The 17500-nt window shown below is 46.0% G+C and overlaps 1 protein-coding gene across 1 annotated transcript in view; it reads right to left on the bottom strand.

Annotated features, from left to right (window-relative positions):
• LOC123992543 (cGMP-dependent 3',5'-cyclic phosphodiesterase-like) overlaps positions 1 to 17500 on the bottom strand; it is a 333233-nt gene that overhangs the window by 35202 nt on the left and 280531 nt on the right. Inside the window, exons 5-9 of the mRNA XM_046293752.1 lie at positions 11609 to 11718; positions 9879 to 9934; positions 7567 to 7626; positions 6000 to 6150; positions 690 to 742 (exon numbers count right to left, since the gene is read on the bottom strand). Coding sequence (XP_046149708.1) covers positions 690 to 742; positions 6000 to 6150; positions 7567 to 7626; positions 9879 to 9934; positions 11609 to 11718 — 430 coding nt within the window. The remainder of the gene's footprint in view (positions 1 to 689; positions 743 to 5999; positions 6151 to 7566; positions 7627 to 9878; positions 9935 to 11608; positions 11719 to 17500) is intronic.

Raw genomic sequence — 17500 nt, forward strand, 5'->3', positions numbered from 1 at the left:
TTTAGAGTGTACTGCACTAAGCAATTAATAACAGCATACTAGTCTCAGCCTACTGATAATGACTCATCTAATGTGTAACTGTGATTGTTTTTAATGTATTGTGTGCTTGTGTTGTGTGTACACGCGGACTATTTCCTGCTGACCTCTTGCCAGGCCTCCCTCCAAAGATTGGTTTCTAACCTCAAGGGTCTTTTCCTGGTTAAATAAAAGTTTCATATTTGCGTTGATTCCCGTCATTTGTTAATTTTGGAACAGCGTGTTTCCCCTCAGCTGATGTCAGACAAACGTGTGTCTGGAAATACACTTCTCTTCCTCAATAGTGGGCAACTCATTCCATTGTGTTGCCCACTACTCATTCAAAATGAGTATGACATCCTGGCATTTATTATAGCATACTCAATTTTTGAAAATTCACCTAAAACTTTATTTTTTCACATACTCAAATGTCTACAATTTAGAACGCAACAACGGGTATTCGGACATTGACAATTTCTCTAAATATCTGAGTATCTGAGTATGTTCAAAAGCACAAGCCAAAACTATTACTTTATTTAATTTGAGTTTAATGGTTATTTGTAAAAACCAAATAGTCGACAAAATTGTATATGTTTGGAATAGATTGGAAGACGAAAGGATAGTGTGTGTGACTACATGTGTACAGGGATAGGTATGACATCTACAGTACTTACATAATTGATTACTTTGAGCTGAAGAGTAGTTGCATCAAGGTCATACAGCTCACCTGAGAGAGAGAGAGAGACAGAGAGAGACAGAGAGAGAGAGAGAGAGTCAGAGAGAGAGAGACAGAGAGAGAGACAGAGAGAGTCAGAGAGAGACAGAGAGAGAGAGAGAGAGAGTCAGAGAGAGACAGAGAGAGAGACAGAAGGTGAGAGTAAGAGAGAGACAGAGAGAGAGAGATAGAGAGAGAGTCAGAGAGAGACAGAAAGAGAGACAGAAGGTGAGAGAGAGTCAGAGAGAGAGACAGAGGGAGAGACAGAGAGAGTCAGAGAAAGAGAGAGAGACAGAAGGCAAGACAGAGTCGGAGAGAGACAGAGAGAGAGGCAGAGAGTGAGACAGAAGGCGAGAGTGAGTCAGAGAGAGACAGAAGGCGAGAGAGAGTCAGAGAGAGAGAGAGAGACAGAAGGTGAGAGAGAGTCAGAGAGAGAGAGACAGAAGGTGAGAGAGAGTCAGAGAGAAAGAGAGAGACAGAAGGCGAGAGAGAGTCAGAGAGACAGAGAGAGACAGAGGGGGGTTACAGATAAAAAAAAAATGAAGAATGATGAGAGGAAATGTGTAATAAAGCAAGGAAGAAAGGAAAGAATGAATGAAGTGGGACAGAGAAGAAACCAGGGAGGGTTAGCGTTGGACAGAAGAGACAGAGGGTTAGAATCCAAGACAGAGAAGAGAAGGAGAGGATGATGCTGTGTGGTCCTGACCACTGATGGAGAGACATAATTATACAGAGGAGAAGTGGAATGAGGGAAGAAGGAAAAGAGAGCAATAGAGGGTGTGTGTGTGTCTGTGTGTGTATATATACAGTATATACAGTTGAAGTCGGAAGTTTACAAACACCTTAGCCAAATACATTTAAACTAAGTTTTCACAATGAATGACATTTAATCCTTGTAAATTACACTGTGCGCTCCACCGCAAATTCCATGTCTTAGGTCAGTTAGGATCACCACTTTGTTTTAAGAATGTGACATGTCAGAATAATAGTAGAGAGAATGATTTATTTCAGCATTTATTTATTTCATCACATATCCCAGTGGGTCAGAAGTTTACATATACACAATTAGTATTTGGTAGCATTGCCTTTAAATTGTTTAACTTGGGTCAAACATTTCGGGTTGTCTTCCACCAGCTTCCCACAATAAATTGGGTGAATCTTGGCCCATTCCTCCTGACAGAGCTGGTGTAACTGAGTCAGGTTTGTAGGCCTCCTTGCTCGCACACGCTTTTTCAGTTCTGCCCACAAATTTTCTATGGGTTTGAGGTCAGGGCTTTGTGATGGCCACTCCAATACCGTGGTGTGGGGGCTGTGCTTTGGCAAAGTGGGTGGGGTTATATCCTTCCTGTTTGGCCCTGTCCGGGGGTGTCCTCGGATGGGGCCACAGTGTCTCCTGACCCCTCCTGTCTCAGCCTCCAGTATTTATGCTGCAGTAGTTTATGTGTCGGGGGGCAAGGGTCAGTTTGTTTATCTGGAGTACTTCTCCTGTCCTATTCAGGTGTCCTGTGTGAATCTAAGTGTGCGTTCTCTAATTCTCTCCTTCTCTCTTTCTTTCTCTCTCTCGGAGGACCTGAGCCCTAGGACCATGCCCCAGGACTACCTGACATGATGACTCCTTGCTGTCCCCAGTCCACCTGGCCATGCTGCTGCTCCAGTTTCAACTGGCCTGGGCCCTAGGACCATGTCCCAGGACTACCTGACATGAGGACTCCTTGCTGTCCCCAGTCCACCCGGCCATGCTCCTGCTCCAGTTTCAACTGTTCTGCCTTACTATTATTCAACCATGCTGGTCATTTATGAACATTTGAACATCTTGGCCACGTTCTGTTATAATCTCCACCCGGCACAGCCAGAAGAGGACTGGCCACCCCACATATGCTCTCTCTAATTCTCTCTTTCTTTCTCTCTCTCTGAGGACCTGAGCCCTAGGACCGTGCCCCAGGACTACCTGACATGATGGCTCCTTGCTGTCCCCAGTCCACCTGACTGTGCTGCTGCTCCAGTTTCAACTGTTCTGCCTTATTATTATTTGACCATGCTGGTCATTTATGAACATTTGAACATCTTGGTCATGTTCTGTTATAATCTCTACCCGGCACAGCCAGAAGAGGACTGGCCACCCCACATAGCCCGGTTCCTCTCTAGGTTTCTTCCTAGGTTTTGGCCTTTCTAGGGAGTTTTTCCTAGCCACCGTGCTTTTACACCTGCATTGTTTGCTGTTTGGGGTTTTAGGCTGGGTTTCTGTACAGCACTTTGAGATATCAGCTGATGTACGAAGGGCTATATAAATAAATTTGATTTGATTTGATTTGATTTGACTTTGTTGTCCTTAAGCCATTTTTCCACAACTTTCGAAGCATGCTTGGGGTCATTGTCCATTTGAAGGACCCATTTGCGACCAAGCTTTAACTTCCTGACCGATGTCTTGAGATGTTGCTTCAATATATCCACATAATTTTCCTCCTCTTGATGCCATCTATTTTGTGAAGTGCACCAGTCCCTCCTGCAATAAAGCACCCCAACAACATGATGCTGCCACCCCAGTGCTTCACGCTTGGAATGGTGTTTTTCGGCTTGCAAGCCTCCCTCTTTTTCCTCCAAACATAACGATGGTCATTATGGCCAAATGTCCTCTGGTCCTCATCAGACCAGAGGCATCTTCACAAGGTCCTTTGCTGTTGTTCTGGGATTGATTTGCACTTTTCACACCAAAATATGTTCATCTCTAGGTTCATCTCCTGAGCGGTGTGACGGCTGCGTGGTCCCATGGTTTTTATACTTGCGTACTATTGTTTGTACAGATGAACCTGGTACCTTCAGGCATTTGGAAATTGCTCCCAAGGATGAACCAGACTTATGGAGGTCTACACATTTTTTGGCTGATTTCTTTTGATTTTCCTATGATGTCAAGCAAAGAGGCACTGAGTTTGAAGGTAGGCCTTGAAATACATCCACAGGTACACCTCCAATTGATTCAAATTATGCCTATCAGCCTATCAGAAGCTTCTAAAGCCATGACATAATTTTCTGCAATTTTCCAAGCTGTTTAAAGGCACAGTCAAGTCAGTGTATGTAAACGTCTGACCCACTTGAATTGGGATGAAGTGAATTATAAGTGAAATAATCTGTCTGTAAACAATTGTTGGAAAAATTACTTGTGTCATGCACAAAGTAGATGTCCTAACCGACTTACCAAAATTTGTAGTGGTTGAAAAACAAGTTTTAATGACTCCAACCTAAGTGTATGTAAACTTCCGACATTAACTGTATGTAAATACAGTGGGGAGAACAAGTATTTGATACACTGCCGATTTTGCAGGTTTTCCTACTTACAAAGCATGTAGAGGTCTGTAACTTTTATCATAGGTACACTTCAACTGTGAGAAAATCACATTGTATGATTTTTAAGTAATTAATTTGCATTTTATTGCATGGCATAAGTATTTGATACATCAGAAAAGCAGAACTTAATATTTGGTACAAACACCTTTGTTTGCAATTACAGAGATCATAAGTTTCCTGTAGTTTTTGACCAGGTTTGCACACACTGCAGCAGGGATTTTGGCCCACTCCTCCATACAGACCTTCTCCAGATCCTTCAGGTTTCGGGGCTGTCGCTGGGCAATATGGACTTTCAGCTCCCTCCAAAATTTTCTATTGGGTTCAGGTCTGGAGACTGGCTAGGCCACTCCAGGATCTTGAGATGCTTCTTACGGAGCCTCTTTAGTTGCCTTGGCTGTGTGTTTCGGGTCGTTGTAATGCTGGAAGACCCACCCATGACCCATCTTCAATGCTCTTACTGAGGGAAGGAGGTTGTTGGCCAAGATCTTGCGAATCATGGCCCCATCCATCCTCCCCTCAATACAGTGCAGTCGTCCTGTCCCCTTTGCAGAAAAGCATCCCCAAAGAATGATGTTTCCACCTCCATGCTTCACGATTGGGGTGTTCTTGGGGTTGTACTCATCCTTCTTCTTCCTCCAAACACGGCGAGTGGAGTTTAGACCAAAAAGCACTATTTTTGTCTCATCAGACCACATGACCTTCTCCCATTCCTCCTCTGGATCATCCAGATGGTCATTGGCAAACTTCAGACGGGCCTGGACATGCGCTGGCTTGAGCAGGGGGAACTTGCGTGTGCTGCAGGATTTTAATCTTTGAGACTGTGGTCCCAGCTCTCTTCAGGTCATTGACCAGGTCCTGCCGTGTCATTCTGGGCTGATCCCTCACCTTCCTCATGATCATTGATGCCCCACGAGGTGAGATCTTGCAAAGAGCCCCAGACTGAGGGTGATTGACCGTCATCTTGAACTTCTTCCATTTTCTAATAACTGCGCCAACAGTTGTTGCCTTCTCACTAAGCTGCTCACCTATTGTCCTGTAGCCCATCCCAGCCTTGTGCTCCCTGGTATTGTGGAGAGGTTGGAGTCTGTTTGATTGAGTGTGTGGACAGGTGTCTTTTATACAGGTAACGAGTTCAAACAGGTGCAGTTAATACAGGTAATGAGTGGAGAACAGGAGGGCTTCTTAAAGAAAAACTAACAGGTCTGTGAGAGCCGGAATTCTTACTGGTTGGTAGGTGATCAAATACTTTTGTCCTGCAATAAAATGCAAATTAATTACTTACAAATCATATAATGTGATTTTCTGGATTTTTGTTTTAGAAGTGTACCTATGATAAAAATTACAGACCTCTACATGCTTTGTAAGTAGGAAAACCTGCAAAATAGGCAGTGTATCAAATACTTGTTCTCCCCACTGTATATATATATGTATATATGGAAAAATCAATGTGATTTTCTGGATTTTGTTCCATAATTTTGTCTGTCAGAGTTGAAGTGTACCTATGATGAAAATTACAGGCCTCTCATCTTTTGGTGTGTGGGAGAACTTGCACAATTGGTGGCTGACTAAATACTTTTTGCCCCACTGTGTGTATATGTATATATATATATATATATATATATATATATATATATATATATATATATATATATATATATAGCAGTAATCTTTGGCAACAGCTAGTCAGTTTTATTATGCATGAGTTTCTAGGCAGCGTTTTATCAAAGCTGGAAAAGACAGTATTTACCCTGTTTTCACACTCCTGTTGTGATTCACAGATTCATCCCTCTTTTGACAGATGCATCCAATCTAAATTCATAGACTTGTATTCATACCGTTCTTCTGCATTACTGTTATATGACCCAAGAGAGAAGCGTGTGTGTGTGTGTGTGTGTGTGTGTGTGTGTGTGTGTGTGTGTGTATGTACCACACAGCTGTAGAATCTTGCGGTCCAGGTCACAGTAGTCTGTGGGGTCGGGCCGGAGCAGTGCATTGTGGGGCTGGATCGGTGACAGGCTGACGAGAGACTTCTGATTGGCCGACTGCAGGGTTCGTACCCTCCTACACGCTACAGCTGCCTACACACGCACACGAGCACACACGCACACGAGCACACACGCACACACACACACACACACACACACACACACACACACACACACACACACACACACACACACACACACACACACACACACACACACACACACACACACACACACACACACACACACACACACACACACACACACACACACACACACACACACACACAGACAGACAGACAGACAGACAGACAGACAGATGCGCGTCAGGGGACTGGAGCCCTAAAATCCATCCTATTACTACACAGTTATAAAACAGACCAATAAAACAGACCAATAAAACAGACCAATAAAACAGACCAATAAAACAAACCAATAAAACAGACCAATAAAACAAACCAATAAAACAAACCAATAAAACAGACCAATAAAACAGACCAATAAAACAGACCAATAAAACAGACCAATAAAACAGACCAATAAAACAAACCAATAAAACAGACCAATAAAACAGACCAATAAAACAGACCAAGTCAATGGGAAACTCTGTCAGTGGCTTTACAGTACACGAATAGACTTACTGTCTCTGAACTAACCACACTGCTTCATAGACCGTGTGTGTGTCTCTGTGGGTGTGTCTCTGTGTGGATGTCTCTGTGTGGATATCTCTGTGGGTGTGTCTCTGTGGGTGTGTCTCTGTGGGTGTGTCTCTGTGGGTGTGTCTCTGTGGGTGTGTCTCTGTGGGTGTGTCTCTGTGGGTGTGTCTCTCTGTGGATGTCTCTGTGGGTGTGTCTCTGTGGGTGTGTCTCTGTGTGGATGTCTCTGTGTGGATGTCTCTGTAGGTGTGTCTCTGTGGGTGTGTCTCTGTGGGTATGTCTCTGTGTGGATGTCTCTGTGGGTGTGTCTCTGTGGGTGTGTCTCTGTGGGTGTGTCTCTGTGGGTGTGTCTCTGTGGGTGTGTCTCTGTGGGTGTCTCTGTGGGTATTATTCTGTGGGTGTCTCTGTGGGTATTATTCTGTGGGTGTCTCTGCAGGTTTTATTCTGTGGGTGTCTCTGCAGGTATTATCCTGTGGGTGTCTCTGTGGGTATTATTCTGTGGGTGTCTCTGTGGGTATTATTCTGTGGGGGTCTCTGTGGGTATTATTCTGTGGGTGTCTCTGTGGGTATTATTCTGTGGGTGTCTCTGCGGGTATTATTCTGTGGGTGTCTCTGTGGGTATTATTCTGTGGGTGTCTCTGTGGGTATTATTCTGTGGGTGTCTCTGTGGGTATTATTCTGTGGGTGTCTCTGTGGGTATTATTCTGTGGGTGTCTCTGTGGGTATTATTCTGTGGGTGTCTCTGTGGGTATTATTCTGTGGGTGTCTCTGTGGGTATTATTCTGTGGGTGTCTCTGTGGGTATTATTCTTTGGGTGTCTCTGTGGGTATTATTCTTTGGGTGTGTTTCTTACATGTTTCTCCAGAGTGTTGAGGTGTTGTTCGTCTTGATCACTCAGCGGTTTACAGCCCACCTATGACAGAGCAGAGCATTGCCTGTTAGAGACACGTGACACATCTGTGTGTATCCACCAGACTTTTAGCTGTTTAAAGATGAACTACCACTTAAAGGTGAGCTCCTCGGCCACACACACACACACACACACACACACACACACACACACACACACACACACACACACACACACACACACACACACACACACACACACACACACACACACACACACACACACACACACACACACACACACACACACACACACACACAGTCAATGGTGTATTGAAGGCGAAGTCAGGTGCAGGACAGCAGATTATTTTTATTATAGTTCCAAAAAACGAGAGCACAACATGAACCAAACGCGCTCCAAAAAGGGACCATAAGAGTAGAGCGTAGAAACGAACACCACCTAACATGAAAACAACTACACACAACACATGATGGGAAACAGAGGGTTAAATACAAGTAGCTCCATTGGGGAAATGAAAAACAGGTGTGTGTGGAAACAAGACCAGACAAATGGATATATGAAAAGCAGGTGTGTATGGAAACAAGACCAGACAAATGGATATATGAAAAGCAGATGTGTATGGAAACAAGACCAGACAAATGGATATATGAAAAGCAGATGTGTATGGAAACAAGACCAGACAAATGGATATATGAAAAGCAGATGTGTATGGAAACAAGACCAGACAAATGGATATATGAAAAGCAGATGTGTATGGAAACAAGACCAGACAAATGGATATATGAAAAGCAGGTGTGTATGGATACAAGACCAGACAAATGGATATATGAAAAGCAGGTGTGTATGGATACAAGACCAGACAAATGGATATATGAAAAGCAGGTGTGTATGGATACAAGACCAGACAAATGGATATATGAAAAGCAGATGTGTATGGAAACAAGACCAGACAAATGGATATATGAAAAGCAGGTGTGTATGGATACAAGACCAGACAAATGGATATATGAAAAGCAGATGTGTATGGATACAAGACCAGACAAATGGATATATGAAAAGCAGATGTGTATGGAAACAAGACCAGACAAATGGATATATGAAAAGCAGGTGTGTATGGATACAAGACCAGACAAATGGATATATGAAAAGCAGATGTGTATGGATACAAGACCAGACAAATGGATATATGAAAAGCAGATGTGTATGGAAACAAGACCAGACAAATGGATATATGAAAAGCAGATGTGTATGGATACAAGACCAGACAAATGGATATATGAAAAGCAGATGTGTATGGAAACAAGACCAGACAAATGGATATATGAAAAGCAGATGTGTATGGAAACAAGACCAGACAAATGGATATATGAAAAGCAGATGTGTATGGAAACAAGACCAGACAAATGTATGGAAACAAGACCAGACAAATGGATATATGAAAAGCAGATGTGTATGGAAACAAGACCAGACAAATGGATATATGAAAAGCAGATGTGTATGGAAACAAGACCAGACAAATGGATATATGAAAAGCAGATGTGTATGGAAACAAGACCAGACAAATGGATATATGAAAAGCAGATGTGTATGGAAACAAGACCAGACAAATGGATATATGAAAAGCAGATGTGTATGGAAACAAGACCAGACAAATGGATGTACGAAAAATGGAGCGGCGATGGCTAGAGAGCCGGTGACGTGGATCGCAACACACACAGTGGTATAGAGTGTATAATGTGTGACGTAGGTAGATATAGTGTATATACAAGTGAATAGTGTTTCAGGTCCATAATGTGTTTGTCTGTCACATAGTCCTCATGTCAGCCACTGACCCACATCCCAATGACAAACACACACAGACCTGGGACTCTGGCGCTGTGTGTGTGTGTGTGTGTGTGTGTGTGTGTGTGTGTGTGTGTGTGTGTGTGTGTGTGTGTGTGTGTGTGTGTGTGTGTGTGTGTGTGTGTGTGTGTGTGTGTGTGTGTGTGTGTGTGTGTGTGTGTTAGTGTGCGCGTACATTTGTGTGTGACCTGGAACCGCTGGGAATGCAGCCTGCTGAACCCTAACCTCTGACCCCTAGGGGGATTTGTGACAGTGGAGTAGAGCAGAGACCCCTAGAGGCCAATACAATGACTACTGAAGCCCTCAGAGAGAAAGATATGGGGGGAAAGAGAAAACGATATATTGATAGTGAGAAGAGGAATGAGTAGAAATTGGCCGATGATTGAAATGCTTTAGATCTTCAGACCAGCTCCGCCACAATATGTCGGTCTGGGTTTGTGTGTGGCACTCACCAGTAAGACTGAGATGACAACTCCTTGTTCCTGGTCCAGGAGAGGAATTACCACAGCTGAGAGAGAGAGCGAGAGAGCGCGAGAGAAGAGAGAGAGAGAAAGAGAGAGAGAGAGAGCGAGAGAGAGAGTGAGAGAGAGAGAGAGAGAGAGAGAGAGAGAGAGAGAGAGAGAGAGAGAGAGAGAGAGAGAGAGAGAGAGAGAGAGAGAGAGAGAGAGAGAGAGAGAGAGAGAGAGAGAGAGAGAGAGAGAGAGAGAGAGAAAGAGAGCGAGAGAGAGCGAGAGAGAGAGCGCGAGAGAGAGTGAGAGAGAGCGAGAGAGAGAGCGAGAGAGAGAGAGTGAGAGAGAGAGAGCGAGAGAGCGAGAGAGAGAGAGCGAGAGAGAGAGAGAGAGAGAGAGCGAGAGAGAGAGCGAGAGAGAGCGAGAGAGAGAGAGAGAGAGCGAGAGAGAGAGAGCGAGAGAGAGAGTGAGAGAGAGAGAGAGCGAGAGAGAGAGTGAGAGAGAGAGAGAGCGAGAGAGAGAGAGCGAGAGAGAGAGAGAGAGAGTGAGATCTAATGTAACATTAGATTCTGTTGTTTCATTTGAGCCTCCCTCTCTCTGCTGGTCCATTTTCATCTCCCTCTCCTTATCCCCCCCACCCTCTCTCTCTCGAACATTCCCTCTCTCTTGCTCCCATGTTGTTTCACAGCTCCATCCGTAATAATCTCTTGTTCCCTATTTTCTCTTCATCCTTTCTTCCTCTGACACCTCCACACCCTCCTCCTCCTCTGACACCTCCACACCCTCCTCTTCCTCTGACACCTCCACACCTTCCTCTTCCTCTGACACCTCCACACCTTCCTCTTCCTCTGACACCTCCACACCCTCCTCCTCCTCTGACACCTCCACACCTTCCTCTTCCTCTGACACCTCCACACCCTCCTCCTCCTCTGACACCTCCACACCTTCCTCTTCCTCTGACACCTCCACACCCTCCTCCTCCTCTGACACCTCCACACCTTCCTCTTCCTCTGACACCTCCTCCTCCTCCTCTGACACCTCCACACCCTCCTCTTCCTCTGACACCTCCACACCCTCCTCCTCCTCTGATACCTCCACACCCTCCTCTTCCTCTTCCTCTGACACCTCCACACCCTCCTCTTCCTCTGACACCTCCACACCCTCCTCCTCCTCTGACACCTCCACACCCTCCTCTTCCTCTGACACCTCCACACCCTCCTCCTCCTCTGATACCTCCACACCCTCCTCTTCCTCTTCCTCTGACACCTCCACACCCTCCTCCTCCTCTGACACCTCCACACCCTCCTCTTCCTCTGACACCTCCACACCCTCCTCCTCCTCTGATACCTCCACACCCTCCTCCCCCTCTGACACCTCCACACCCTCCTCTTCCTCTGATACCTCCACACCCTCCTCTTCCTCTGACACCTCCACACCCTCCTCCTCTGACACCTCCACACCCTCCTCTTCCTCTGACAACTCCACACCCTCCTCCTCCTCTGACACCTCCACACCCACCTCTTCCTCTGACACCTCCACACCCTCCTCTGACACCTCCACACCCTCCTCTGACACCTCCACACCCTCCTCTGACACCTCCACACCCTCCTCTGACACCTCCACACCCTCCTTCTCTGCTCATCCCCAATAAGCCTCACTGCTTGACAGTGTGAAAGCTTACACGCACAAACGTAAGCACACAGACACACAGACACACAGAAAGAGAGACAGACCTCGTCTGTGGGATGGGAGGGGTGCTGCAAGGCTGCTCCTGTATTTCTCATGCATCTCTGAGGGAGGTAGACCGGCACACACACACCTCTTCAACTGACCCACCATATCCCTGAGAAACACAGAGGGGTGACATTAGAACACCCATGCACAGAGAGGGGATGTTAGAACACCTATACACAGAGGGGGGACATTAGAACACCCAAACACAGAGGGGGGATATTAGAACACCCATACACAGAGGGGGGACATTAGAACACCCATACACAGAGGGGGGACATTAGAACACCCATACACAGAGGGGGGACATTAGAACACCCATACACAGAGGGGGGACGTTAGAACACCCATGCACAGAGAGGGGATGTTAGAACACCTATACACAGAGGGGGGACATTAGAACACCCATACACAGAGGGGGGACATTAGAACAGCACCCATACACAGAGGGGGGACATTAGAACACCCATACACAGAGGGGGGACAATGAACACCCATACACAGAGGGGGACATTAGAACACCCATACACTGAGGGGAGATGTTAGAACACCCATACACAGAGGGGGATGTTAGAACACCTATACACAGAGGGGGACATTAGAACAGCACCCATACATAGAGGGGGCATTAGAACACCCATACACAGAGGGGTAACATTAGAATAGCACCCATACATAGAGGGGGGGGCATTAGAACACCCATACACAGAGGGGGACATTAGAATAGCACCCATACATAGAGGGGGGCATTAGAACACCCAAACACAGAGGGGTAACATTAGAATAGCACCCATACATAGAGGGGGGCATTAGAACACCCATACACAGAGGGGGACATTAGAACAGCACCCATACATAGAGGGGGGCATTAGAACACCCATACACAGAGGGGGACATTAGAACAGCACCCATACATAGAGGGGGGCATTAGAACACCCATACACAGAGGGGGACATTAGAATAGCACCCATATACAGAGGGGGGCATTAGAACACCCATACACAGAGGGGACATTAGAACACCCATTCACAGAGGGGGGACATTAGAACACCCATTCACAGAGGGGGGACATTAGAACACCCATTCACAGAGGGGGGACATTAGAACACCCATACACAGAGGGGGGATATTAGAACAGCACCCATACACAGAGGGGACATTAAAACACCCATACACAGAGGGGGGACATTAGAACAGCACCCATACACAGATGGAGGACATTAGAACACCCATACACAGAGGGGGGACATTAGACCAGCACCCATACACAGATGGGGGACATTAGACCAGCACCCATACACAGAGGGGGGACATTAGAACACCCATTCACAGAGGGGGGACATTAGAACACCCATTCACAGAGGGGGGACATTAGAACACCCATACACAGAGGGGGGATATTAGAACAGCACCCATACACAGAGGGGACATTAACACACCCATACACAGATGGGGGACATTAGAACAGCACCCATACACAGATGGAGGACATTAGAACACCCATTCACAGAGGGGGGACATTAGAACACCCATACACAGAGGGGGGATATTAGAACAGCACCCATACACAGAGGGGACATTAACACACCCATACACAGATGGGGGACATTAGAACAGCACCCATACACAGATGGAGGACATTAGAACACCCATACACAGAGGGGGGATATTAGAACAGCACCTATACACAGAGGGGACATTAAAACACCCATACACAGATGGGGGACATTAGACCAGCACCCATACACAGATGGGGGACATTAGAACAGCACCCATACACAGAGGGGGGACATTAGACCAGCACCCATACACAGAGGGGGGACATTAGACCAGCACCCATACACAGAGGGGGGACATTAGACTAGCACCCATACACAGAGGGGGGACATTAGAACAGCACCCATACACAGAGGGGGGACACCCAGCACCCATACACAGAGGGGGACATTAGAACAGCACCCATACATTAGACCAGCACCCATACACAGAGGGGGGACATTAGAACACTGTTGGAGGAAATGATTAATTATGTATACATTTAAATTAGAACCATTTATTTGAATTATATCATGTTATGGTATGAAATGTATGGGTTCTTGGTTAAGCTGTTACTGAAAATGTAAGTAAAACAAATTAATTGTCTGTACCTTGCGGGAAAGGGAGAAGGAGGGCATATATCTTTTCAGACAGATAAGAATGTTTGTTTTATGAGGGGAGTAGAAGACATCTCCAGACCTGAAGACACTGCGGTATTGTGTGGATCGGAGAGGGTGTGAGAAACTGATGACGTACTCTCTTGAATTAAACGCTGTTACCTGACTTATAAGACTGGTCTCAATCTATTTCATGCATAATTAATAAATGTACAACTTATTAATGAAATAGAGAGAGTGCGAATTTGGTTTTGGCTACAAAACATATAGGAATTTAGAATTCCTCTAACAAACACCCATACACAGAGGGGGGGCATTAGAACACCCATACGCAGAGGGGGGACATTACAACACCCATACACAGAGGGGGGACATTAGAACACCCATACACAGAGGGGGGACATTACAACACCCATACACAGAGGGGGGACATTAGAACACCCATACACAGAGGGGGGACATTAGAACACCCATACACAGAGGGGGGACATTAGAACACCCATACACAGAGGGGACATTAGAACACCCATACACAGAGGGGGGACATTAGAACAGCACCCATACACAGAGGGGGGACATTAGAACACCCATACACAGAGGGGGGACATTAGAACAGCACCCATACACAGAGGGGGGACATTAGAACACCCATACACAGAGGGGGGACATTAGAACACCCATACACAGAGGGGGGACATTAGAACAGCACCCATACACAGAGGGGGGACAATGAACACCCATACACAGAGGGGGGACATTAGAACACCCATACACAGAGGGGGGACGTTAGAACACCCATACACAGAGGGGGGACATTAGAACACCCATACACAGAGGGGGGACATTAGAACAGCACCCATACACAAAGGGGGGACATTAGAACACCCATACACAGAGGGGGGACATTAGAACACCCATACACAGAGGGGGGACATTAGAACAGCACCCATACACAGAGGGGGGACATTAGAACAGAACCCATACACAGAGGGGGGACATTAGAACACCCATACACAGAGGGGGGACATTAGAACAGCACCCATACACAGAGGGGGGACATTAGAACACCCATACACAGAGGGGGGACATTAGAACACCCATACACAGAGGGGGGACAATGAACACCCATACACAGAGGGGGGACATTAGAACACCCATACACAGAGGGGGGACGTTAGAACACCCATACACAGAGGGTGGATGTTAGAACACCCATACACAGAGGGGGGACATTAGAACACCCATACACAGAGGGGGGACATTAGAACACCCATACACAGAGGGGGACATTAGAACAGCACCCATACACAGAGGGGGACATTAGAACACCCATACACAGAGGGGGACATTAGAACACCCATACACAGAGGGGGACATTAGAACAGCACCCATACACAGAGGGGGGACATTAGAACAGAACCCATACACAGAGGGGGGACATTAGAACACCCATACACAGAGGGGGGACATTAGAACAGCACCCATACACAGAGGGGGGACATTAGAACACCCATACACAGAGGGGGACATTAGAACACCCATACACAGAGGGGGACATTAGAACAGCACCCATACACAGAGGGGGACATTAGAACAGAACCCATACACAGAGGGGGACATTAGAACACCCATACACAGAGGGGGACATTAGAACAGCACCCATACACAGAGGGGGACATTAGAACACCCATACACAGAGGGGGACATTAGAACAGCACCCATACATAGAGGGGGGCATTAGAACACCCATACACAGAGGGGTAACATTAGAATAGCACCCATACATAGAGGGGGCATTAGAACACCCATACACAGAGGGGGACATTAGAATAGCACCCATACATAGAGGGGGGCATTAGAACACCCAAACACAGAGGGGTAACATTAGAATAGCACCCATACATAGAGGGGGCATTAGAACACCCATACACAGAGGGGGACATTAGAACAGCACCCATACATAGAGGGGGGCATTAGAACACCCATACACAGAGGGGGACATTAGAACAGCACCCATACATAGAGGGGGGGCATTAGAACACCCATACACAGAGGGGGGACATTAGAACAGCACCCATATACAGAGGGGGGGCATTAGAACACCCATACACAGAGGGGACATTAGAACACCCATTCACAGAGGGGGGACATTAGAACACCCATTCACAGAGGGGGGACATTAGAACACCCATACACAGAGGGGGGATATTAGAACAGCACCCATACACAGAGGGGACATTAAAACACCCATACACAGAGGGGGGACATTAGAACAGCACCCATACACAGAGGGGGGACATTAGACCAGCACCCATACACAGATGGAGGACATTAGACTAGCACCCATACACAGAGGGGACATTAACACACCCATACACAGATGGGGGACATTAGAACAGCACCCATACACAGATGGAGGACATTAGAACACCCATTCACAGAGGGGGGACATTAGAACACCCATACACAGAGGGGGGACATTAGACCAGCACCCATACACAGATGGGGACATTAACACACCCATACACAGATGGGGGACATTAGAACAGCACCCATACACAGAGGGGGGACATTAGACCAGCACCCATACACAGAGGGGGACATTAGACCAGCACCCATACACAGAGGGGGGACATTAGAACACTGTTGGAGGAAATGATTAATTATGTATACATTTAAATTAGAACCATTTATTTTAATTATATCATGTTATGGTATGAAATGTATGGGTTCTTGGTTAAGCTGTTACTGAAAATGTAAGTAAAACAAATTAATTGTCTGTACCTTGCGGGAAAGGGAGAAGGAGGGCATATATCTTTTCAGACAGATAAGAATATTTGTTTGATGTTCCATTAGTGGAGAAAAGTATATATTTTAGACAGATTGGAATGTTTGTTTTATGAGGGGAGGAGAAGACATCTCCAGACCTGAAGACACTGCGGTATTGTGTGGATCGGAGAGGGTGTGAGAAACTGATGACGTCATTTTATGTTCTCTCTTTAAAATGTAAGGTTCTTTGTATTTTTCTGGAGTACTCTCTTGAATTAAACGCTGTTACCTGACTTATAAGACTGGTCTCAATCTATTTCATGCATAATTAATAAATGTACAACTTATTAATGAAATAGAGAGAGTGCGAATTTGGTTTTGGCTACAAAACATATAGGAATTTAGAATTCCTCTAACAAACACCCATACACAGAGGGGGGACATTAGAACACCCATACACAGAGGGGGGACATTGGAACACCCATACACATAGGGGTGACATTAGAACAGCACCCATCCAGGGTGGGGGCTGATTCCCTACAGACAATACAATACAAAGACAGCTTTATAAAATATTCATTACTTATTGTCTACTGAAATAAATCAAATCAATGTAATTCCTAGAGCCAGGTGTGTGTACAGGTGTGTGTACAGGTGTGACAGTGACAGGTTTCCCATGTGTGTGTCACTGTTGTCTCGTATGGTAATACAGAGGGCACCTTTCTCATGTTAATCTATGAGAAAAGACATCTGTTCCAATATCAACTAATGCTGCACACACACACTTACACGGGCACAAACAGTCACAGGGCAGTCAGTATTGCTTGTGATGGCCGACAGGCACGGCAGAGGACAGAGAGGATCGATAGTCTCTTTACAGCACAATTAGATGAAATACCCTCTATTTTTTTCTGCCAAACACAAACAGAGGAAAGCTTTCTACAACAGCAGTGTTCCCCACGTCTGACTCTG

This window comes from Oncorhynchus gorbuscha, linkage group LG13 (genome assembly GCF_021184085.1).
Source record: "Oncorhynchus gorbuscha isolate QuinsamMale2020 ecotype Even-year linkage group LG13, OgorEven_v1.0, whole genome shotgun sequence".
NCBI lineage: Eukaryota > Metazoa > Chordata > Actinopteri > Salmoniformes > Salmonidae > Oncorhynchus > Oncorhynchus gorbuscha.